The sequence below is a fragment of the Chlorocebus sabaeus genome, chromosome 2 (genome assembly GCF_047675955.1).
Source record: "Chlorocebus sabaeus isolate Y175 chromosome 2, mChlSab1.0.hap1, whole genome shotgun sequence".
In the NCBI taxonomy this organism is placed as follows: domain Eukaryota; kingdom Metazoa; phylum Chordata; class Mammalia; order Primates; family Cercopithecidae; genus Chlorocebus; species Chlorocebus sabaeus.
The window spans coordinates 91,265,035-91,290,209 of NC_132905.1; the positions used below are offsets into that span (position 1 = coordinate 91,265,035).

General features: G+C 47.0%; 1 protein-coding gene and 1 pseudogene across 1 annotated transcript in view; one reads left to right on the forward strand and one right to left on the reverse strand.

Moving 5' to 3' along the window:
* Positions 1-787: 787 nt before the first annotated feature.
* Positions 788-2,371, forward strand: LOC103218684 (Down syndrome critical region protein 9-like; annotated as a pseudogene).
* Positions 1,765-25,175, reverse strand: part of VPS26C (VPS26 endosomal protein sorting factor C) — a 44,230-nt gene continuing 20,819 nt past the window's right edge. The window contains exons 2-8 of the mRNA XM_007967750.3: positions 18,271-18,414; positions 16,219-16,368; positions 11,008-11,088; positions 10,027-10,101; positions 6,456-6,606; positions 5,895-6,047; positions 1,765-3,983 (exon numbers count right to left, since the gene is read on the reverse strand). Of these exons, the coding sequence (XP_007965941.1) occupies positions 3,901-3,983; positions 5,895-6,047; positions 6,456-6,606; positions 10,027-10,101; positions 11,008-11,088; positions 16,219-16,368; positions 18,271-18,414 (837 nt within the window). The 3' untranslated portion in view covers positions 1,765-3,900. The remainder of the gene's footprint in view (positions 3,984-5,894; positions 6,048-6,455; positions 6,607-10,026; positions 10,102-11,007; positions 11,089-16,218; positions 16,369-18,270; positions 18,415-25,175) is intronic.

The following is a 25,175-nucleotide window of genomic DNA, read 5'->3' on the forward strand; positions in this document are numbered from 1 at the left end:
CGTCTCAACATGAGGTGACACAGCCAACCTGTGACGCATACATGGGAGCAAATGCATAGAAAAGCTTGTCGATGACACAGCAAAGTAAAACCCAAATGAAGCAAGGTGAAAGAATGGGCTGCACAGCAGGTAAAACTGCACCACATTGCAGACTGCTCGCCTGGGATGGAAAGGTGGAGAGGTGCGCAGAGAGATGGACAAGAGCCTGGCAAGATGGATTTCTTTCCCCAGACTGCTAATGCTACTAACACTTCCCTCCTCACAAGGTCGCTATAACAAGGTAACATACAGCACTAAGAAGACGGCCTGACCCAGAGTAACACTCATGTTCACATGGCTGTGACTCTCAGACCAAAATCAATAGCTGGATCTACTGAAACTTCAGCAAGGCGAAACCAGGGGAATGGCGCTCCTTTGAGCAGAGCAACGCGCATCACATCACTTCCTCCGTAGGGGGAGGCTCCGGCCTCACTGGAGCAGCACTTCCCGGAAGAGTCCAGGATATTCGGGGACCGCCACCGGACAGCAGTCCAGGCCCCCTGCCGCCCAGCCTGCCGCCCTGTTGCAGCTCTCGTGCCAAGACGTGCGCCTACGGGCAGGGATTCCCGCGGTCATTTATTCTTGGCGCTAAGCTGCCGCCTCTCTTTTCTATAACCACCGAGTAACGCAGACCCCACCGTTTCCTTCCATTCTGAGTCAACCGCTCCAGCAGCTACAGGGGCGCCAGGCTGTGCGGGGTCTGCACCACCCGGCCCCAGGCTTTTGAAGCCACGCCCGGACGCCGAGGATGGGCAGGATTTGCCCTGTGAACTCTCGCACACGTAGGCTCCGCGCGAGTCCCGGGCGCCCGAGCGGGGATTCCCCTCCCCGTCATCAGCTCCAGGGTGGGGTCCCCGGGCTGGGGAGCCCAGACCCCGGCAGTCCAGCAGCCTATAGACGATCCATGTCCGCCGTGTAACTCACCGCGCTGGGGATCCGCCTCCTCCCGCCAGGGCGAGGGCGCCGTCCTCCCGCCTATGCTGCGCAGGCGCGGTCCGTCCTCCTGGTCACGCGCTACAGTGCTCGGGCACGTGACCACGCCTACAGCCCAAGAGGCTGGGAAAATGCCGCCCTGTCCCTGAACAGGAAGCGGAAGCAGGAAGGAACTGAGAACACTGGCATCTGCTGCCGCCCTGAATCAGCGTTAGCATGTGGAGGCAACCTCAGCCCCCAGTTTTTTGAAAAGGTAATTCGGATTCATACCCAGGAATTATGGTGAGGATCGAAATGGACTGGAAGGTTCCTTCCCCTTGCCCACCAAGACTCCAGAGCAGGTGGGTTCCTGATGTCTACTCTGCATGAAGCCCTGGGCTTTCCGTACCTCCCTACTTTTCATCCAAACTCACAGCACAGCTAAGCCAAAATGGGCATTTCCCAAAAGAAAATACTGTTTTAGATTCATTGTTCCAGCCTCTTTCCTGCGTCTCCCCTTCCTTTCCTCATCTCTTGCTCTAATTGGAGAATTTGACAACTCTGAACCTCTGACTGTTGACAACCCCAACTCCAGCAAGCCCGGGCAAGAGTGGGGCAGTTGCAGCCCAAGGTAGCCAAACATGTGAGTTTTGCTTAGTAACAGACCATGGAAAGGTCAGACCAAGAAGTGGAAGGAAGTGACTGGCCTGAGGCCTTTGTTTGGGCCACTTAGGGTTGAATGAAATGATAAAGGTATAGCCACATTGTCTGGAAGCGCTTCAGGTAATAATTATTCTCTAAGGAAAGCAGTCATCCTATTTATATCCATAAAATCAGTTTATTAAAGAAGTTACATAGCAATATACATCCCAAACCTTTTCTCAGAATTGCCATTAGCTTTTTAAATTCATTAAATATTTTCATCTCATTAAAAATGGTTTCTTCCTTTAAAATTTCCCAGAAAGTGTGGCCTGTTTTCTGCTACTCGGTTTAAACATATCATCAGGGATAGATAATTAATAATGTCAGGTGAGCATAAAAGGAGATTTATAAACCAGAAATGTATTTTCTGGGAACCAAGTTTCAAGTGACTCAGACAAGTTTTATTAATTTCATGGGTGAAGCCCTTGGATAAAGCAGTGCCTAAAACAGGCTTGTTTACCCTTGGCGTCATGTGACCAAACACTGTTGCAGGATAGTGGAAGTACAGCTTGGGAGGCCTCTGGCCTGAGCCTGTTTTGCCCAAGCCCATCCAGAATGAAAAGTACAAAGGAAGGCTAGTGTGTATGCAAAGCAGCATGGCTTATTTTGAGGTCCTATTAGTTGTGGGCCAACAAAACAGTGGCAGGATCTGAAGGAAGAAATGTATTGCAGCAGACCATATCCTTTAAACCACAAAGGGAAACTGAGGAAATGCTGGCTTCAGGCCAAAAAACCCTGGCTCAAAACACAGCTTCCTCCAGTGGCTCAGAGGCAGACCAAGTTCATCAAGTCAAGGACCTTTTCCTGCTACCACCTTGGGGAGAGGGGCCTTCACCAGCCCGCCCTGCACATGGGTCTCTGCCGTTCAGAACCTACCCAGTAACAACAGTAGCAAACATCCATGTTTTCCCCTTATGTAACTTGGGAAACTGTTGGGCACAGTGGCTCACACCTGTAATCTCAGCACTTTGGGAGGCCAAGACAGGAGGAACACTTGAGTCTAGGAGTTCAAGACCAGCCTGGGCAACGTAGGGAGACCCGTCTACAAAAAAATTTAAAAATTAGCTGAGTGTGGTGGCACTCACCTGTAGTCTCAGCTACTCAGGAGGCTGAGGGGAGGGATCGCTTGAGCCAGGGAGGTTGAGGCTGCAGTGAGCTGTGATCCCGCCAGTGCGCTCAGCCTGGGCGACAGTTTGGAACTCTCTCTCTCCCTCTACATATATATATGTATATGTTCAGGGAAATGGCAGCGTGAGATTTTATGGCAGTTCTTGAGATTTCAGAAACACTTCAGCACCAGCCAAATCCCCCCATGAAAGCAAGGAACACTTTTCCAGTTGCCTAAACATTTTAAAGTTACAACGAAAAATGTTGTGACAAGAACTACAGAGGCTGGGTGTGTTGGCTCACGCCTGTAATCCCAGCACTTTGGGAGGCCAAGGCGGATGGATCACAAGGTCAGGAGTTCAAGACCAGCCTGGCCAAGATGGTGAAACCCTGTCCCTACTAAAAATACAAAAACTAGCCGGGCATTGTGGCAGTCACCTGTAATCCCACCTACGCAGGAGGCTGAGGCAGGACAGTTGCTTGAACCTGGGAGGCAGAGGCTGCAGTGAGCCCAGATCACGCCACTGCACTCCAGCCTGGGTGAAAGAGTGAGACTCCGTCTCAAAAAACAAAAACAAAAACAAAAAAACCCTACAGAATAGAGTAGGGGTGGAAAGAAGTCATGCATTTCCAGTGGCTAGCACTTTGCGCTCCGCCTTGGCAAGTATCTGCAAACTTACTGACCATCGAGTGTACCTGCAGCCATCCTGGATGCCAACTGGCCACAGACCCTTTGCTATGGGGAGTCCCCGGCTACATCTATTAGCAAGTTGGAGAGAGGTTTCATTTTGTCCCCATGATCCCACTCTCCAGCAAAGCTCAAACTGCTGTCACAATTGTTTCTACCTAAAAAGGAACATAGAAGGCAAGAGCCACAGTCAATGTTTTCTGTGAAATGGTCTTGCAAATAGCATTAAGAAATCTTGAATTTCAAAGAAAAGGTCTGATTAGAGGTGCCTGTTGGAAGCAGAAGCCTCAAGAAATGAGGAAGGAAAGTTAATTTAAGGGTCTGTTTCATTTCTGATACAGAAGAATCACAAAAACAAGTATATGCCGCTGGCTGTAGCTCCCCTTAGGATTTGGATAACCAGCTGGATTTCCAGATGGCCACTCCCGTTTTCTGTGCTTCCCTCCTCCGGGCTATATCCTGCAGAGCTTCAGCGGGAAGTTCTCTGTGATGAGGTGGTCAGGGTGAAGAAGCACCACGATGTTAACCTCAAATTCTGAGATGAGAAAAGAGAGTGGGTTTATGCTCACGGTCACCGAGCAACAAAACCACACGCCACCACCACTGCAGGCGCAGGAAGCTCTATCGGCGAAGGAACACCCGCTGCGGGTAGGTTTCACTGCTGTCCCCTCAGCACCACCCCGACCTTTCAGCCAAACCAGTGAGATGACTATGCTGATGTCTGACTACCTCTGTCAACTTTCTCTAAGTGAATTTTTGTCCTCTCATCTTGGAACATGAATGATCAGGCTTCACCAGCTACACTTTCCCTGTCCCTTTGCTTTCCTAAAAAGGATATTCTAGAACCCTTCCAATTCATTTGTATTCCTTTGCCTTATTTTTACGTTTCCCACGGTTCTTAATGAAAAAGCAGACCGTGAACCAGCCCGTAGCTGTCTGGGCCCATGTCCCCAATCCCCAAGTGAGAAACAGTCTTCAGATTGGATACTATTCATCCATCACCTTTCAGCAAACAGGCTTCCTTCTCCACCGACTCTTCAGCTGCTATGGGTGAGCCTTGTTGATCACAACAAAAGGGGTGTGTGTGAAGAGGAAGCATGTGAAGACAAATAAGCGCCATGTCCTTCCCCAGTGTGACGAGAGTGGCAAGGGCACCATGTGGACAGAGGGCACCCTGTGCCGAGCCCCACACTGTGGCAGCTCAGCTGCAGAAGGGGCCTTGGAGTCAGTGCCCACCTGTGGCTGGGGTCTGCAGGACAACATCCTCGTGTGGGGCTGTCCGCCTCTGCCCAAACAGCCACGAGAAGAGGTGGCCACCAGCAGGGCCCGGCCTGTCCCTCCTCACTTTGCTGTCACTACATTAGAGTCCTCTGGGCCCCTCTTGCCACCATCCCCTTCGATGGGCTCCCCAGCTTTCTTGGTGTGCCCCCCCGGGAGGGTGGAGGGTGTGGCTGGAGTGGACAGAGAGGGATGCCCCGTAGGCATGAAAGGGAGCTGGCGGGGGCTTTCCTTTTCAGCAGGAAAACAGCTGCATCGGAGCCGCCATGCTTCCCAGGCCGAGTGAGTTCCAGTCTCGGGCCTGACCATGCATTTGAGGTCACTTGCACAGAGTTGGAGGGGAACACACAGAGGTGCTGCTCTTGATGCAGACGCAGTGCTCACTCCTGACCTCCAACCTAGAGGTCCCCGAGCCTTTCTGAATCACTGTCCCTTCCTACTGGGTCTCTCTGTTCCACTTCTTCATACTGTCGGGTGATCTCCCAATTAACGTGATTCTTATTAAGATGGATGTACCATTAAAATATTTATAAGAAGAGTTAAAAACATGGAAATGTTCATGATATAATGTTAAGGGGAAAAGGCAGAATATAAAAAGGTGTCTGTGACCTGATTCAGGTCCCATGGTTAAAATAGGAACACAGAGGTTCATGGAAACTCACTAGAGGCACCCTAGGCTGCAGGGCTCAAGGCCTTCCTGCTGCTGAGTGCTCACTCTGGGGTTCTCACCGGCCCTGGACCTTCATTCGGAGCCACCCTCTCAGCAGCCACACCACGTGGTGCTCACTCGTGTGAGTTTTCTTCATGGAGCTCAGCGTCACCTGCCCTTGTCGACACTGATGTGGGTCTGTGTGTTTCCCCGTGTGACGGTGGAAGTTCCACAAGCACCAGGACTGCCTGTGGGTGTGTCCCCTGTGCGACACAGCAGCTCCTTAACGAGGTTTTGTTGAGCGGCCGAAGGGCAGCAGGCTCTGAGCTATGTGGCCTGCAGCAGGCCCTGGCCCTGAGGGACTGAAGGGCAGTAGGCTCTGAGCTCTGTGACCCACAGCAGGCCCTGGCACTGAGGGACTGAAGGGCGGCAGGCTCTCCGCTATGTGCCCACAGCACGCCCTGGCACTGAGCTGCCCTTCCCATGAGCCCATGAGGGCTGGAGGCGAGTGCCACTTACCCACTTTGAAGTTAGTGGTCTCCAGCGTTGGGCAGGTGAACAGCCTGGGGAAGACCATGTAGATGGGGACAGAGAGGCCCCGGCACACGTCCCCGTCGGCGATCTGAATGTTCTGAATCTCTGTGGCGTCGCGGGCGTAGCCTTCTGCACACCCTGGGGAAGGGAGGCCACATCACGCCGTCAGGGCCAGCAGAGGCTCCGGGTCCATACCTGCACTGGCACCACCCCCCAGTCTGCTCCAAGAATCCTCCAGGGTCCCCTCACTTTGCTCAGACACGCAGTTACTACCATGAACAGCCACGCTCTTACTTTTGCTTCCCCAACATCCTCTCTGTTTTTGGAGTCAGGGTCATGATCTGCTCTGTTGCCCAGGCTGGAGTGCAATGGTGCGATCTCAGTTCACTGCAGCCTCGAATGATCTTCCCATCTCGGCCTCCCAAGTAGCTGGGATTACAGGGTGCACCACTGTGCCCGGCCCCCCAGCATCCTCTTAACCACAGAACTCGAGGGTGGCAGTCGAGGGGAACAGGCAAGCACAGGGCCTGGTGGCGCGGCCCTCACCGCATGTCTCCACGCGCACCAGCTGCAGCTCCACGCTTCTGATGGCGGCTTCCGAGCTCTCCACCACCAGCTCTCCCGTCAGCGGCTGCGTGATGACACAGTTTGTTGAGTTGAGATGTCCTCGAAGGAGAAATTTGGGAAGCAAAGCTCTCTAAAACAAAATGAAAACAAACACCTCAGAATGCAGGAAGCGGGGGAAACTGCTCCACACTTTGGTGCAAATAAAGCCTGGAAGCGAAGCTGGGTCGTGGTGATACAGTCCACCAGGACCGTCTCACAAAACGGGAAGAAAGGAGCAAAGTACTGAAGGCTTGGACATTACCAGGCTGAATTATTCAACAACTCTCTACATATGGCACCTGACTGACACTCCCTGTACAGAGAATGACTCAGAACCATCCTAATTGCCTAGACTCAGAGCTAGAAAGCTCCTTCTTACCAAGAAATAAGATACGAAAAAGTCTGAGGGAGTCGCCAGGGTGTTCAGGACAACCTGACACACACACGGTTAAAAAAAATAAATACAAAGAGTCCCAGTCAGGCACAGTGGCTCAAGCCTGTAATCCCAGTGCTTTGGGAGGCAAAGGCAGGAGGATCACTTGAAGCCAGGAGTTCAAGAACAGCCTGCGTAACACAGCAAGACCCCATCTCTAAAAAATGTTTTAAAAATTAGCGGGGCAGGCTGGTGCACACCTGTAGTCTCAGTTACGTGGGAGACCGGCATACTACTGTCCAACAGAAACATAATGCAAGCTGCAAGTGGAAGCCACGTATATAATTTAGAATTTTCTAGTAGCCACATTAAAAAGGAAGGTAAAATTAACCAATATATCAAAAGCGTTATCACTTCCACATATAATCAATATCAAAAATATGAATGATGTTTTACATTCTCCTTTTCATCCTGAGTCTTTGAAATCTGGTATTTACACGTCCATCTCATCTACTTGGTCCAGCCATGTCTACAGGGTCAATGATGATGTGTGGCTGGTGGCCACCTGACCAGGCAGTGCAGCTCTGGACCTGAAAAGCCTGGGGCTCTGGACTTGGCAGTCCCCAAAGGTACAGACCTCTGAAAATGTCTACATTCAAGATGGAGCTTTTGTTTATTTATTTTTATTATAAACATCTTTAGAGACAGGGTCTTGCTCTGTTGCCCAGGCTGTAGTACATGGCTCACTGCAGCCTCACCTCCTGGGCTCAGGCAATCCTCTTGCCTAAGCCTCCCCAGTAGCTGGGACTATGATCGCATGCCACCACACCCAGCTAATTTTTACATTTTTCTTCTGTAGAGACAGGTTCTCACTGTGTTGCCCACGCTGGTCTTGAACTCCTGACCGTAAGTGATGCTCCTGCTTTGGCCTCCCAAAGTGCTGGGATTACAGACATGAACTACTGGGCCTGGCCAAGACAGAATTTTAAAAATAACTAAGAGAAGCTATTTGTGTAGAAAAACAAAAAGCAGTAGCAGTTCACATTAAAATGCTTTTAGGCAACTGATGAAAAAGGACGGCTTTCAACATCCAGCTCAAGATACTGACTAAACAATCATTGTCCCTCTCCACCCACTGACATGATATTAACATATACAAATAACATAAACCTATACTACTTTGAGTCTGAGCTCCAGCCTTCCTGTAGCTCCTGTAAAGTTATCTTATATCCTTCCAATAAATCTCTTTTCTACTTAAAAAGCAAAACAAAGAGCCACCAGTGGCATTTTGTGAATAAGCAATTTTCTTTTATTTGCTTTATGTGTTATTTTCTTATTTTCCAACAATAAACATGAATGGTTCTGTCAAAAGAAAAGTTCTTTACGTTTATAAATAAACCTATACCTAGAAAAGCCACAAGGATCGCCCTGTGGGGACCACCCAGTGAAGCGCTTCTGTGGGACAGAAAGTGGACAGACAGCCTGGCTCCCAGGGGTTCAGGGCACCCGTCTTCCAGGTGGCAGGGGGCCTGGTGAGAGCGGGGGCACTCAGGGGGCGTGTGGTCAGCCTGCCATCAGGCGGGGGCCTGCGAAGGGCAGTAGGCAGGTGTCACAGGTGAGCTCACCAGACCAGGGAAGCTGCCACAGGCTGGCACCACAGCTTCCCGCAAAGGGGATCTCCCACCTGGAAAAGCAGACTCGGGGCAAGGTAGGACAAGTGTCCCGTGTCATTCACGGCCACAATGCAGACAGCGAGCCTCTGGACTCAGGAGACAAGCTGCCCACAAACACCCCCGCCACGTGCCACACCCAGGGCAGAGCACCTCTGACGAGTGTGTGCTGAGGACCAGGAGAACAGGTTGTCACTGGGGCTAAGGATACAGCCTCTTCAGTAACACCACACACACTAGATCCTCTTTCATAAATGTAAACTGACAACCAAGGATCAATACACATTTAAGGAAAACAAAAGCAAGAAAAAGACACACGCACTGGACAAGCAGAACCAACCCTGAGAAACAGAATCAATACAGGAAATGGAGATGAAAGGCCCCTGCATCCGTAATGGCAGCAGCAGCTATCCTGAAGAAGAAACGGTGTCCAGAAATGAATCACATTACTGCTGAGGTCAGCGCTTCCGCAGACAGGCTACAGAGGGGTGGGAGACGGCAGTCTGAGTGGCCACTGGGGTCGCATGGCCTCAGAACCCGGAGAAGGGAGACGTGCAGAACAGACAGAGAGTGGCCTTTCTTCCCTCACCTATCTGAAAGGCTCCCCACAACACACGTCCAGCCTCTGAGGGACAAGGCCGATGACCTCCCAGGGCCCAGGCCTCCCAGCTTATAGTTAACTTGATCCTAGTCACTGTGGTCCAGACAGCAGAATAAAGAATTAGAGGAAGGATGAAAAGTTCCATCCAGGAAGAACTACAGGACTCCACTGTCTAAGGGAAGTGCATGGCAGGGGATGAGAGGGCAAGATCAGGGAGGCCGGGGCCAGGCAGAGTTTTGAACGGGCTCAAGTTCACCGCACAGCTCGAGTGACCAGCTGAGGCTCCACCAGGGGCTGCCACTGAGAGCCAGACAGCCCTGTCCTGACGCAGGAAGTGGGAGGACTGGGCCGGCACTGCCCAGGCGTCTGTGTCCTCACTGTACCTGCCCCGGCCGTGAGGCGTCCACCACTGCAGAGTCTTTCAAAAGCAGGTGCTGCCCGGCCTCTGTCAGGTGGGAGTGCTAGGGGAAGAAACTGCCAACTAAACCTCTGTGGAGGATGACAAGAGGCCAGGGGGCCGGCGCAGGCCCTGGCTAACCATGAGAAATAAAGGGACATGGCTGTGTCACGGGCAGCGGGGGATCCTGGGGGCCTGTGATGCAGTACAACTGAGGGAAAACGGTGAAATGAATAGACATATACCCCTCCCTGAGGAACTCTTCAAAAAGCAGTCTTCTTTTAAGCTGCTTTTCTGAGCTTAAAACGGATATCAAATTGAAAATACTGAGTAATTTGGGTACAAATAATCAGGAATCTCTGCTGGCTGTGACGTGATTTCCAAATAAAGACCACTCCGGCAACAGCCAGTCCGTGGGGTCTGGCTGCTGGGAAGATACCCACAGCATTCGTCTACGCAGGCCGTCTTACCTCTTTGACGTTCTGTAAGGTTTCAGGTGTAATCGTGAAGTCCACGGGACTGGGAGTAAATTTCCCCTTCTGAGGCTAAAATGAGAGGTGAAACCAAAATCAGTAGGTGAAGGCCAAGAGTTCTGCAGGCCAAACAGCTTGTCCCTTTCCAAAATGAACCAACGGCAGCCTGGCGATGCAGGAAGCACGGGGGACTAAGAGGAGCATGCCTGGGTCCCGAACAGAGTTCTGTCAAATTTCCCCATCTCGCTGAAACTCAGTTTCCCCATCTGTAAAAGGGGAGGGATGTCTTAATCTTCAACGTGCCTTTCAGGTTTGGAATTTTAAAATCAGATCTAAGGAACAGAGCAGTGTTATTGGCAAGTACTTATCTGAAACCTCTCAGCACAGTGGCCCTCCAAAGGGCTCTTCACACCTCCCAGATGGTCCCACTTCACAGACGAGGAAAGCGGGGCAGGGAGCTCAGCGACCTGCCCAGCTCAGTGGTAGAGCTGGAGGCTGGGCATCAGGTTGCTATTAGCCTCTGAGCTATAGAGCTGTCTACCTGAAGAATCATGCCTATACAATAACTATAAATGTTACCAAAACAGCAGTTAACAGTGATCACCTCCACGTTACATCATTTCAGAATCTATCGATACAGCCGAGCTTCATGAGAGCCTGCCTGGCATCTTTTATCCAGGGGCTGGGATGCGAAGGGCCACTGTACCACCCAGAGAGCCGGGGGAGGAAGGGTCCTGCCCGATGTGCTGACGTGGAGTCCCTCTGGCCCGCGGCCTCAGCTGGGGGACTCCGGGCCAAGGACAATGATGCACGCGTGATGCTCATGCCACTGACTGCCTCTGACCCAGGAGTCTCTTGTCTTCTGCCAGCACCCATGAAACAGTAAGAGGCTAAATTACTAGCTTGTAAATAGGGTAAAATCTCAGACCCTCGGGAGATTCCTATTATCAAGCACCAGAGCCCCCGAGTGAAGCTTACAGCGGAGTGAACGATAAATTCACAGGTCTTTGTCAAGTCCTTGGCCAACAGAGACCGCCTCATGTCGCAGCGCAGTGTGTACTAAAGGGAGAGTTGGAGGAAAAAGGTCATTTTAGTGGCATCTGCTTTCATCTCGGAATTATATTCAAAGAGACAAGTCAACATATTTTAGAGAAACGTTGTACAATCAGTGTCTTATAGAAAATTAACATACATAATACATAATAGGATAGTTAATGTTCAAAATAAAGGCATTTCTATTTTAAAAATGAACCACTTTAAGGTTATTCTTCAATCTGTTTGCACAGCCGTCCTGCAGTTGGACCCACTGGCAAACAGGTGCACGGTCCCACCGCAGCAGGAGCAGGCTGGCGGGACAGAAAGGGCAGTGCGCTGAGGAGCAGAGGTTGGACCAGATCCCGTTGTCTGCCTTATTGTGCGAGCCCAGACAGATAACACAACTTGTCTGAGCTTCGACTTCCCTTCTGTAGAATGGGCTCTCAACACTCACTCGCAGCGAGACTCCAGTGAGATCATGTATGACAAGCATTTAGCACAGGGCTGGCAGACAGCAACGCCTGGAACACAGCAGCTACTTTGTAAGTGGGATTAGAAAATCCAAGCAGTGAGGACTGCAACCCTGGGATAGTACCCAGCATGTCACAACCCTTCCTTGCTGGGCACCCACTCTGAGTGCAGAGCACTGCCCTGGGCACCAGAGCCAAGCTCAAGGTCACACCTGGTCCTCAGGGAGCTTCTAGTTTACTGAATATGCAGTAACCCACACATCCATCAATCAATTTCCACAGGGTCAACTCATGGCTAATCTTATTTATTGAAACATCTCTGAGTTCTCGCTCTACCTGCCAACACTCAGATGTAGCCTGCACCTCAAAGAAAAAGTGGGTTGGAAAAAAATGTAGCATCGTGCTCGCACACTTGCTTTTTTAATGTGGCAGAGCTGCGTTCCATTTCTCTGCTGTCCCTAGGTTAGTTTTCTGAGCTGGTTGCTACCAAGGTGCCTACTGCAAGGTGGGCTCTATTCCCCCAAGGGGAGCCCCACTGCAGAGCTGGTATTGAGCAGGCTTTGAACGGGGACTGTTGCTTCAAATCCCTGTCCGTGAGCTGAGAAACTGTTTAAAAATGTAATTCTACAGCAAGATCACTGTTGTAATGCCAGTCTTAAAAAAAAAAAAATCACATAATCCACGTTTAATAAAGTTAGCTGTGGTTTTAATCATCCAGGAAAAACTTTAGAATTATGCCAAAAATAATTTTCATAACTGGGACTCTATGCATAACTGAATATATATATAAATATAGCTTTCCAAGAAGCTATATTTGTATGAACAACCTGTCCACATGAAATACGAAGTTACCATATATTTAAGGTACTACTGGAAGAGTAAAACATTGTTTAAAAGAATCATGCCTTGTCTGCAAGAATCTTTATATAGAATATATATACAACATATATATTATCTTTTTAAGATGGAGTCTCACTCTGTCGCCCAGGCTGAAGTGTGGTGGAGTGATCTTGTTTCACTGCAACCTCCACCTCCCGAGTTCAAGCAATTCTCCTGCCTCAGCGTCCTGAGTAGCTGAGATTACAGGCACCCATCACCATGCCCGGCTAATTTTTGTATTTTAGTAAAGACCAGGTTTCACCATGTTGGTCAGGCTGGTCTTGAACTCCTGACCTCTGGTGATCCACATGCCTTGGCCTCCCAAAGTGCTGGGATTACAGGTGTGAGCCACCGCGCCTGGCCTAATTTTTGTATTTTTAGTAGAGACGGGGTTTCACCATGTTGTCCAGGCTGGTCTTGAACTCCTAACCTTAGGTGATCTGCCCACCTCGGCCTCCCAAACTGCTGGGATTACAGGCGTGAGCCACTGTGCCCAGCCCTGTCCACAGTTTTAAAGTAGACTCCTATAAAAGGAATTTTTAACTTTGACTAGGATCTCTATAAATTAGTGCTGAATATACAATTTCAGCAGACATTTTATGTTATAATATAAACTCTTGCTAGCACAGTTACAAGAGTAGAACAAGCCTAATAAAACTTGCCTACAATTTAAATTATTGTAAAAAGAAGAAGTAGTTGCACAAAGGACAACTCCGGAAGACTGATGATTGTATGAAGTATCCAATAACAAAGACAAAAATGAACGCAACATGACTGAGATGTCAAGCCCTTGATCTAAAAAATGACAAGCAAACCAAGCCTCTGGAAGTCAGGAATATAATACTTGTGTTTTATACATATACATATATATGTGTGTGTGTATATATGTGCATATATATATATATATATATTTTTTTTTTCAATTAAAAATTTTTTTTCTTAAGAGATGAGGTATTGCTCTGTTGCCCAGGCTGGACTTGAACTTCTGGGCTCAAGTGATTTTCCCACCTCAGTCTCCCAAGTGGCTGGGTTTACAGGTGCACGCCACTGCACCAAGCATGTCTATCTTTTAAATCCTTTATTCTGCTTTATGATTTTTACCATTTTACATTGTTACAACACAATTTAATTTATAAATGAAAACTTTCTTGGCATATAATTTAAGAAAGATGATATTAGGGTTTAGCAACAAAAGTTTCTATCCAAAGAAATGTGCCTATGCTAACCTTTAGAGTAAGTGCAGTAAGCAGTGGGGGCCGAGGAGTGCTGGTCTGGACCCGCAGGCTGAGGCTGGCCCGTGTGACCACAGAAGTCACTGCCCTTTCTGGGCGGCACCTGATCTACTGTAAAACTGTAAGAAAAAGACCTGCCAAATAATGGCATGAATGAATGACTGGATGAAGACAGATTTTAAAAAATCATAATCTTAGTTTTTCTTAAGTTTATTTTCTCAAAAGAAGCAAAGATAAATTTCTATATGAATCAAGAATTAATCAATACTTGAGAATTTTTACAAATTCTGATAGGTGTACAAACGTTAACTGTAATTACAGAGATGAACGTCCTTAGTTTTTGGAGATGTGCAATAAGGTATTTTGAGATGAAGTACCAAGGGTCTGAAACTAACTTTAAAATGATTTAGAAAAAAATACAGGTGAACAAAGATGGCAAAATACTATTAAGTGCTGAATGACGATAAGTGTGATAAGCTCATGGAAATCAGAGGTTAAGCTAAGAAATCTCTTCATTGTTAGAAATCTGTGAGATAGTTGGGGAGGTACTGAATTCCAAATTGTAGTACTCTAAGGTTAACCCTCAAATGGTAAAATCTGATGATGAAAAGACAAGGGTAGGGGCAATTATTCCCTTTACTAAGAAACTACCACCTGTTAACTCTCCTATATATTTTAAGTAGCCTCCAATTTACACACAGCTCTGCAGGAACACAAGCACACAAGTTTTTTGTTTTGTTTTGTTTTGTAGAGATGAGATCTTGCTTTGTTGCCCAGGCTGGTCTTGAACTTCTGAGTTCAAGCAGTCCTCCTGCTGTGGCCTCCCAAAGTGCTGGGATAACAAGCATGCGCCACTGTGCCTGGCTAGCACACGTTTTCTATGTATATCTGAACATCTGTCTTGGCAACATGTGGAAAAGGATGGGGTCTCCAATTTGACTTGAAACAAATTCATCTGCTTTTGGTAAGTCTTGCTAAACGCAGGAGTTAACAAATATGGTCACTGAAAACGTGATCTTATTCCAGTTTCTAATGAATATATTCTTGTATTTTTAAATAAACCACATTAAAGAACTATTGTGCAGAATAAAGCAAGTCGATACTGATTCTGGGTAGATAATAAAAATAATTTTCAAAATGAAATGTTCAAGGTATCTTCAGTATTGCCAAAAAGGCATTTTGCATTCAGTTTCTTTCACGGTGGAAAGAGTCCCAACCTAGAAAGCTGATCAGAAGACTCCCGCCCACACGCCAGCAATTTGTATTTGTATGGCTACATCAGCAGCGTCCTCTGAATCCAGGTACTACTCAGTCATCACTGCTGCTTCCTTGGGGTTGTCCAACGCCTTTGGTGTTAACAATAAAGGACTAGGAACACTTTTTTTCCTTCACGGAAAGATGTACCTCACACTGCATGTGTTTCTTCTGGACAGATATCTTAGGCAATTCATAAAACTCACATACAGATGAATGTTTAAACACTCACAGGGGTTTGGGGGGCTTTTATTTATTTATTTATTTATTTTAATATTTTTTTTGAGATGGAGTCTCGCTCTGTCGCCCAGGCTGGAGTGCAGTGGCCGGATCTCAGCTCACTGCAAGCTCCACCTCCCGGGTTTACGCCATTCTCCTGCCTCAGCCTCCCAAGTAGCTGGGACTACAGGCACCCGCCACCTCGTCCAGCTAGTTTTTTGTATTTTTAGTAGAGACGGGGTTTCACTGGGTTAGTCAGGATGGTCTCGATCTCCTGACCTCGTGATCTGCCCATCTTTGCCTCCCAAAGTGCTCGGATTACAGGCTTGAGCCACTGCGCCTGGCCTTTATTTTAAAGGTTCTATTATTTTCAGCAGGAGAATGTATCTACTAAGGCCAAATTATTGACCAAAACTTAATAAATCAAAAAAATTCCTGACTTTCATCCCTGTTGCATATAAGACTGAAGAGTTTTGTCCCATCCAGCAAGGGAAGTGCTGCGAGGCTGCTATCACAAAAGTATCTTTCTTTCTGCTAAATAAAGGAAAGGCTCTCTCACCCCGCGTGGATGCCACACTGCTCCTCAGACAACAATAGCAGACTGTGAAAGACGCCCTTAACCAGCAGAGGTAGACAGGAAGTCATGAACCCACTTCCCCTCATTGACAAGGTTTGTTCAATCAAGAATATCAGCCTATGTCAAAGTAGTAGCCTTTGGGTGTTAAACAAAGAGATACTTATAATTATAGAATAGACAAGTTAATGCTAGTGCCAGAAAGAAGTTGGGGCATATCTGTTACCAGACAATAAAAGCATCCCTTACAATGTCAATGCGGCCTGAAAAGAGCCCAAAAGAAACAGAGGAAAAAGAAGTTAGAACACAAGTGCTTTGAGGCTCCCATCAAAAATAACAGCCATACATAAAATGTATTTATCAGAGAAAAATGAGAAATTAACGTAGAATACACATGAGCGGTCTCAGCAATAAACACAGTATTAAATTCTTGGGCCCGTCTACTAATGTTGAGTGAAAGAAAGACCACACCGTTTTTCAGAAGAAAACTTGTGAAGTCAGGCGCGTGGGACTAGGAAGCTCTCACCTGAATGTTGACAAACACACCATGATATGTCTCATACAGAACTTTGTTACCCTTCGCGTGCAGGGGAAATTCAAACGGGATTTCTGTTTTGCCGCTGGGAAACTTCCCTGGCTTCACCATTTCTATGGTGCTGCTGATAATCTGGATAGGCTGTAAACAAAAATCAGTTCAGTCCATCAGCACGCCCTTGGAGATGTCCTTTCCAATTACAGTGTCTACTAATAACCTTCTGAAAGACACAGCACCCTGACCCATTGGAGGCTACCATCCTGCTGTCTTGGGCAGCTCTGTGCTGGGTCTGGAGATGAACAGTGACTTGGCTCTGTTTTTTAAGACTCTGGCACAATAATGATTCATTTACAGCATGAGACACACAGGTGCTTGATACACATGGGAACTGAACTGATGGACATCCCTCTCTCCTCCCCAAGTATCTGATTTAACTGTTTTAACAACCCTGATCTTCAGGATCAAGAAGCAGAACCTGCACAGTGAGGCTGCCTGGCTAACAGGGCTGATGTGTGAACCCACAGCTCCCCCTCACCCAGCCCCGGGCTCTTCTGGGCAGCGCTGCCTCTGCTCCTGACAGCCCACCAGCTTCCTCAGAGCCTTCCTGCTGCAGCCGCTTGGGGAGAACAGGCCTTTCCTCCAGCCCTGAGGCCTGCACAGACCTCCTCAGCTGGGCCTCCAAGGAGGAGCAGGAGGGTACTAATATTTGGAATCTGCCTTCAAGGCAGGTATTTGTGCTTTTTAAGCATTTATAGTTTAACATCAGTGGCTCTGAGAAGACCCATGACTTAGGAAGTGAATCTCTTAAGTACTAATGGATTAAAATAAAATTGTAGAAAACAGGAAGTCCCTAAATCTGAACACTGTGAATGCACCTTTCTCTGTCTTCACTCTTCTCCCCGCAAAATTTAAAGAGTTAATATGTCCTTCAGGAAAAGGAAACCATAGGAATAGAGAAAGAGTTTACATTCTGGAACACAAAACTCTACCCTAAATGACAAAAAGAACAGTTACTTACTCTATTTTCATCTTACCTTAGTGTCCAATCAACAGTAGCATAGACACAGCTAATAATAAAACAACAGTTTTGATTTTGGAAGGCATGTAACGTAAGCCACAGGCACTTCTCAGAAGAACTGTGATCTTTTTTTTTTTTTTTTTTTTGAGATGGAGTTTCACTCTTATTGCCCCAGCTGGAGTGCAATGGTGCCATCTCAGCTCACTGCAACCTCCGCCTCCTGGGTTCAAGCAATTCTCCTGCCTCAGCCTCCCAAGTAGCTGGGATTACAGGCACACACCACCATGCCTGGCTAATTTTTTGTATTTTTAGTAGAAACGGTATTTCACCATGTTAGCCAGGCTGGTCTCGAACTCCTGACCTCAGGTGATCTGTCTGCCTCGGCCTCCCAAAGTGCTGGGATTACAGGCATGAGCCACCGTGCCCGGCTGTGATCTTTTTAATGGCTGAAATTAATACATCTATAGTTCTCCTAATCCTATTTATCAAATGGGAATAAATATAAGCAGACTTTCAATAACAGGCTATACTTAGAAGCAAAGTATCTCCATTTTTGCAGGTTGATAAGTAAATATCAGAAGTATAACTACCACTGTCCCTTGCAAAGTAACAACAGATAACAATAAAGGCACACAGCAAGTGAAACCCACCATAAACATGTCTTTTTTAAGAGACATAGTGTGTTGCTCTGTTGCTGAGGCTGGAGTAGAGTGCTGTGATCATAGCTCACTGCAGCCTTGAACTCCTGGGCTCAAGGGATCCTCCCGCCTCAGCCTCCTGAGTAGCTGGGACTATAGGCATGCACCACCACACCCAGCTAATTTTTAAAGTTTTTAGAGAGATGGGGTCTTGCTATGTTGCCCAGGCTACTCTCAAACTCCTGGGCTCAAGCAATCCTCCCGCCTTGGCCTCCCAAATTACTGGGATTACAGGCCTGAGCCACTGCGCCTGGCCCTGAGCCACTGCGCCCAGCCCAACATTTCAACATTGAACTAAAAACTTGCAATCTAAGCATTCTTTCTTACCTTAACAGAATTATAAAAAGCTTCAAACACACCCACACTTTTGGCACTGAGCTGGAGGTTTACAGTTCCTTCCATGGTCAAAGACACTCCCTGGTGTTGGACTGAATCCTTACTCGATATGACCACCACGCCGGAGAGCACTTCCTGGGAGAGAAAAGACAGCCACCAATCAAATTAGCATGCTTCTTTCATTCACCTTGTTTATTAGCAAAAGTAAGTCTCCTTCACAATCAATTTGTTTAAAGATCCAGACATTGACTGAGACACCTGGATACCAGGGTGGAGAAGGCCCAGGCCCTGGTAGGGGCCAGGTGCCCACTGATAATGACATGGCAGCCTGGACACACCTGACGGGGAGCACCAGAGTGTGGGGATGAGAAATCTCATCCCGTCACTGCCTTTCAGACATGCCTTCATTCCTGGTTGGGGAATCTCAACAGATGTCTGAGTTCAAGAGTGCAAAGAGAAGGGCCAGGGCAAAGAGTAAGTTCCCAGTAATATCACGCATGGGCATAGATGACGTCCCTTCAAAAGAAACACAAGAAAATAAAACCCTGTTCGTCAGGCTCTTTCTCACTAGCACTGACTAAAATGACAGCACATCTGCAAATGCATGAGTGACTGAACACAATGGTTAGCCTGGTATCCTTTCTGCCCAGAAATGCCTACTGTGGGCGAGATTGGAGGTTATTGGTGCCATCCACGAGGCAGCAGCATGCCACCTTCCGGAAGGACTGCCCTGTCCCTGTAGTTCCTGCTCACACCAGGAGGCATCAGCGCCTCAACTCCCTTGGTTCACACATCATTGAGAGACCTCACAGCAGATCATCTGTGCATTTATCTGAAGGTAATTACTGAGTAATAGATTACAGATAGTAACTACATTTGCTATTGGAGAGCAGTTTCTTCCTGTCACCATAGAACTGGACAGTCTCAATTTGTTACAGGGGCTTGAGTGGAAGAGGAAGTTGAGACGATGAAATAGCATCAACCAGAACAGAAAGGCTGAATCCACAATCCACACAGAATAACACGTCTCAGGCTAGGCATGGTGGCTCACGCCTGCAGTCCCAGCACTTTCAGAGGCCAAGGTGGACAGGTTGCTTGAGCCCAGGAGTTTGAGACCAGCCTGGGTAACATAGCGAGACTCCATCTCTACAAATAATAAAAAAAATTAGCTGAGGGTGGTGGCACCCGCCTGTGGTCCCAGCTACTGGGGAGGCTGAGGTGGGAGAATTGCTTGAGCCTGGGGGGTTGAGCCTGCAGTGAGCTGTGACTACGCTACTGAATTTCAGCCTGGGTGACAGAGCAAGACCCTATCTCAAAAATCAACAGTAAAAATAAAAATTGGCCTGCAGGTCAAACCATTAAAAAACATCTGTCCTACTGGTGTTTAAATCTGCTTATCTTTTTTTTTTTTTTTTTTTTTTTTGAGACAGAGTCTTGCTCTGTCGCCCAGGCTGGAGTGCAGTGGCGGGATCTCAGCTCACTGCAAGCTCCGCCTTCCGGGTTCACGCCATTCTCCTGCCTCAGCCTCCCGAGTAGCTGGGACTACAGGTGCCCGCCACCACGCCTGGCTAATTTTTTGTATTTTTAGTAGAGACAGGGTTTCACTGTGGTCTCGATCTCCTGACTTCGTGATCCGCCCACCTCAGCCTCCCAAAGTGCTGGGATTACAGGCGTGAACCACCGCACCCGGCCTAAATCTGCTTATCTTTTATTTCTTCTAGTTATCCAGTGAAAAATTTTTACCAAGTTCTTTCTTTAACATGAATTTTGGAAGCAAGAAATATTCTATGTCCCTTAAACATACTAAGTATTTTGTTTTTGGTTCCACTCCCCAACCCAAAGCCTTGAAGTCTAATGAAAACAAACACGATCATCTCCATTTTAAGCAATCTTAAGAACAAAATGAGTTCTCTTTGAATTCTGCTTAAAATGGAGATGACCTTGTTTGTTTCAATGTTAATGTTTAATGTTTAATTTACTGCTCCTAAAAAATTCCTAAGCAGACTTAAACAAATATTCCTGTGAAGTAACTTAAATTCTAAGTTTAATTAACATTAATTCTATTAATTTTTTGTATAGCCCAGATTCAAATGGAAATTTAATATTAAAAATTCAGGCCAGGTAAGGTGGCTCATGCTTGTAATCCAGCACTTTGGGAGGCTAAGGCAGGAGGATCACTTGAGCCCAGGAGTTCGAGACCAGCCTGCACGGCATAGTGGGACTCCTTCTCTACAAATAAAAAAATTTTTAAAATGAGGCAGGCCTGGTGGTGTGCTGAGGAGGCTGAGGGCGGGACGATCTCTCGGGCCTGGGAGGTGAAGGCTACAGTGAGCCATGACTGAGCCACTGTACTCCAGCCTGAGAAATAGAGTGAGATCCTGTCTCAAAAAGAGAAAAAGAAATTTCAATCCACTAGTATATTTTTAAAAATTTACTTGACAAATATATCCCACAAATAAATGAGACAAAATAATTTGTGAGCTTTATCAATTAAACAACACAGTAGCACTCGAGGATGGTTCCATTCCTATGTAATCATAACACTTTCCATCAATCTCACGGGAACAGATCTCTGGGTCTCACTGATTGGCATATTCTAACTATGACATCAGTAAAGCCTTTTCCTTCCTTAATCCCTGCAGCACAGGAAGAAAAAAGTAGTGACATACCTCGGAAGTAAGCAGAGTAAATATTTTATGACTCAAGGGATTCTTTCATCATTCTTTCAGTGAGACACAATATAGTACAGAAAATACAAAATTAACGTTTGTAGATAAATTAGATATTCTTACAATATACAGGTTTATTCAACTCCTACCAACGAAAGAAGGATAGGGAATTAGCCACCTGAGGCCGAGGAGCCAAGGGATTTAGAAACAGACGGTTTAACAGAGAGGCAAAATCTGTCTACACAATGCCGGATTCATCCTGGCAGAGGAAGATAGGACACACTGGAATAACAGACATTAAGGAAAACCCGAGATCTCACCAAGAACTTCTCCCTCAGATTTCTGTCTAGACTTTCACCAGGAAAACATAAGATTTATGGCTCCAGATAGTACTAATACCTCATACAACATCACAAGCAGAGGCCTTCAACTGGGAGCATGACTACAAAGAGGGACCATTCACAGACTGGCAACAAACCCAGAAAGTTACACTGAAATCGTGTGCAGCGTGCTACCGTTTTGGGAGAAGAGCCGTAGCTTTTGTCTCATCATCAAGGAAGCGCCTGGCCTGGGAAAGGCCATGTTGTCAAGTGGGAGGAGGAAGAGGCGCAGCCCTGTGTGGTGTGCGTGCTCATCACAGAAGGCAGCACAGACGCTGGGACCCACCTGCGTTAGGAAGAGCGGACCCCTCTTCAGGGTGAGAAAAGAAAAGAGCTTTCCTTTGAGGAATGTGAATACTTTTACGTTATCCAGCCCAGAGACACTGAAATGAGACAGCAGTCCCGTCCTCCCCTTCTCTGGGTTGTGCTCATCTCTGGAAACCACCTGCTTTTGCCACCAGCAGCTAAGCTATAAATTACCTCAATCACACCACATCCGAGACTAGAGCCTGCACCCTAGAGCTTAACAATGGAGAGCCAATCGCCCATCGATGTCATTTCTGTAAGCCAATGAGAATTCCTGACAAACAACTTTTATCACCCCACTCCCTGTCCCCCTTTCTTTGCCTTAACAACCTACTTGTAACACAGGTGAACGGAGTTCATATCCAAGGTCACTGGGTCCGTATCTTCTGGGCGGCTGTCCTCTCTTTTGCTCACGTCAGCTCTTTATCATACTTTGTGCCTCAGCCTCTTTGTTTTAGGTGGACAGAAGAGATGCATCCAAGAACCACACCACTCAGAGCCTGCTTCAAGGGGGCCAAGTCCCCGCCCTGGAGGAGCTAAATCTGGAAAGAGGCCTGAAGCTGCCCATCTTCAACCTCAGCCCAAAGACCAGCCTGGGAACAAGCATTCCAAAGGCTCCTGGCCACCCTTGCTCTTCTCAGCTTTGCTGGCTCTCACAGCAGAAACCACTGGCAAGTTTGTTCAAAGTGGGGCAAAAGCAACCACAGTTTCTAACTTTGTATTCTCTTTTTTTCCTCATTCACTCTGTCACCCAGGCTGGAGTACAGTGGCACCATCTGGGCTCACTGCAACCTCTGCCTCCTGGGTTCAAGCAATTCTCTTGCCTCAGCCTCCCGAGTGGCTGGGACTACAGGCATACACCACCACGCCCCGCAAATTTTTTGTATTGTTAGTAGAGTTTCACTAATGTTGGCCAGGCTGGTCTCAAACTCCTGACCTCAAGTGATCCACCCGTCTCAGCCTCCCAAAGTGCTGGGATTACAGGTGTGAGCCACCATGCCCAGCCTAACCTTGTATTCTCTAAATGTAAAAGGCCACTACCAAACTATACAACTCTTTTTCTTATTTGTTTTCTGGAATAAAATGCCAAAACCATAATTGGGACTCTGGATTTGAAAATGGTGGCATCAAGTCAGCGATCCCCTCTTGGCTTCCTGGAAATCACCCAAAGAACAAGAACCAAAACCACCAACTGCATTTTCGGCAAAGCAAGGAGACAGCTAAATACCAGGAAATAGGTGAAAGAGCTGTTAAAAGAAGTGAAGACTGAGCAGGGGGACATGTGATGAAAAACAGAAACAAGGCCCCCGGCTCTGCAAATGTGCTTCTTCTGGAAAGTGAGGGTACACCTGGGAACAGCTGAGGCCACACCCAGAGAGGCATCCTGTCAACCCGCCCCATGCTGGAAGCAGTCGGTCTCTGCAGCAGTGGAGACAACGAGCCCCTCTGCAAGGTGCAAACGCCCTGCAGCTGGTTACTGCATGGGTTCACGCAAAGTAAAGATGAAAGAAACTCACACGTAAATCCTCCGGCTATTAGAACACTCCAGCCAGCCTGTTCTAGGAATAAATTCGTCTCCTGCAAGGAGAGGTTAAAAGGAACCAGCAGAGGAGCACACGACATCTAATGGATTAAAAAATGAGAGTGGGAAGGGAAAGGAAGGAGGGGAAGTGAGGAAGGAGAGAAATACCAGCGGCAGATGAATACGAAAGCCAGATCAGGTCACTATTCTACTTAGATTTTTAAGCAGCTCGCCATCTCATGCACACAGTAAGAGCCACAGCGGCCTACAAAGCGGGACCCACCCTCTCCTTACCTGACCGCCCTCATGTGGTGCCCTCTGCTCCCTCACTCCTGCCCTCGCCCCCTTGCCACTCCTTTCAGAGGCCTACACATTCCAGCCTTAGGCACCTGCCCATGCTCCTTGCTCCAACTCCTTGTTCTTCTCAGATACCTGCAGGGCTCGGTTCCATGAGCCCACATTTAAAACTGTACTACTCCCTCCCTAGCACTCATTATCCCCCCTCCCTGACTGCACTCTGTGACACGCCTTCCAAAATACGACAAAAGTGCCTCCCTATTTTATTTATTGTCTGTCTCCTGCCCCTGAACATAAACTCCACCAGGGCAGAGTGATTGGCAACAGTATGCATTCAAAGAACACTTACTAAATGAATAAACGATCATTCACCAGAAAAAAAATCCATACCGTCAAGCAGATGAAAATGGTGAATGTGCATTTCACCATGAATTTTTAAAGTCCAAAGAGACAGCTGCTTCTATAAAGGATGAACACAAAACAGAGCTATAAGACCTCAGGGAGGAAATGGTGAGGCAAAAGGGAGAGCTAAAAATATAGGAAAACTCAGAAGGGGAAGGAAAAAATCAAATCACCATAGAAAATAAAGTTAAAAGGGTCTAAGGATATACGCAAGGCAGAAATGACAAAATCCAAATAAATTAAATGAAAATTTAAGAAAGAATTCAAAAAGAACCATAAAGACAGAGATAAAAATGGAGACAGGTGACAAGCACACATCTGTGCCTAATTAAGTTCCAAATAAGAAAACTGAAATGACGAAGCAGAACAAATATTTACTGTGATAATTAAAAAAACACTCAAGGGCAAAGGAATTAGGAGCACTCAATGAAAATACTCTGTAGCAAAAGTGTTCTTATTCAAAAAAATATCCTTTAGGAGTCAGGAAAAAAGATCAAGTCACTCATAAGAGGAAAAGAAACCATATTTCTCCATAGCAAAATGGAATTCCAAATGCAGGTAGAATGATACAACAATGCTCAAGGAAATGAAGTGTGACCCTAGAATTTATACTCACCTAATCTGTCATTCCAATGTAACTGAAAGTTTTAAATGTGCAAAAATAAAAAAATCCAACCAAACTAAAAAAAAAACATATACCAAGCAATACTATATAAAAGTCCTTCTTGAGGAATGTACTACATAGTAAACTACAGCTATCCACAAGATGGCTAGAAAAACTATGTCAAAAGAAGCAACTGTGAGGATTAACTCCATTTAATTGTAAGAAGAAGACTGAGATATGTGACGATTATAATGAAAGAAGAGAATGCAAAATATAAGTCCTGACAATGTAGAATGTAACTGACACTAGTTGGGAGACTAAGAGAACTAGAATCTAGGAAGTAGTATAATGTACATGGCTTCCCCATCTTTGACAGTTGGGATTGAAAAATGTATTATTCAAACCATACTTTCATACTTTTTTTTTTTTTTTTTAAAGACAGGGTCTTATTGTCGACCAGGCTGGAGTGCAGTAGTGTGATCATAGCTCACTGCAACCTCCACCTCCCAGGCTCCACTGATCCTCCTGCCTCAGCCTCCTGAGGGGCTGGGACTACAGGCACACACCACCACACCCAGCTAATTTTTGTATTTTTTGTAGAGATGGGGTTTTGCCATGTTGCCCAGGCTAGTCTTGAACTCTTGGGCTCAAGCAATCCTGCCATGGCCTTCCAAAGTGCTGGGATTACAGGTGTGAGTCAACTGCACCTGGTCTAC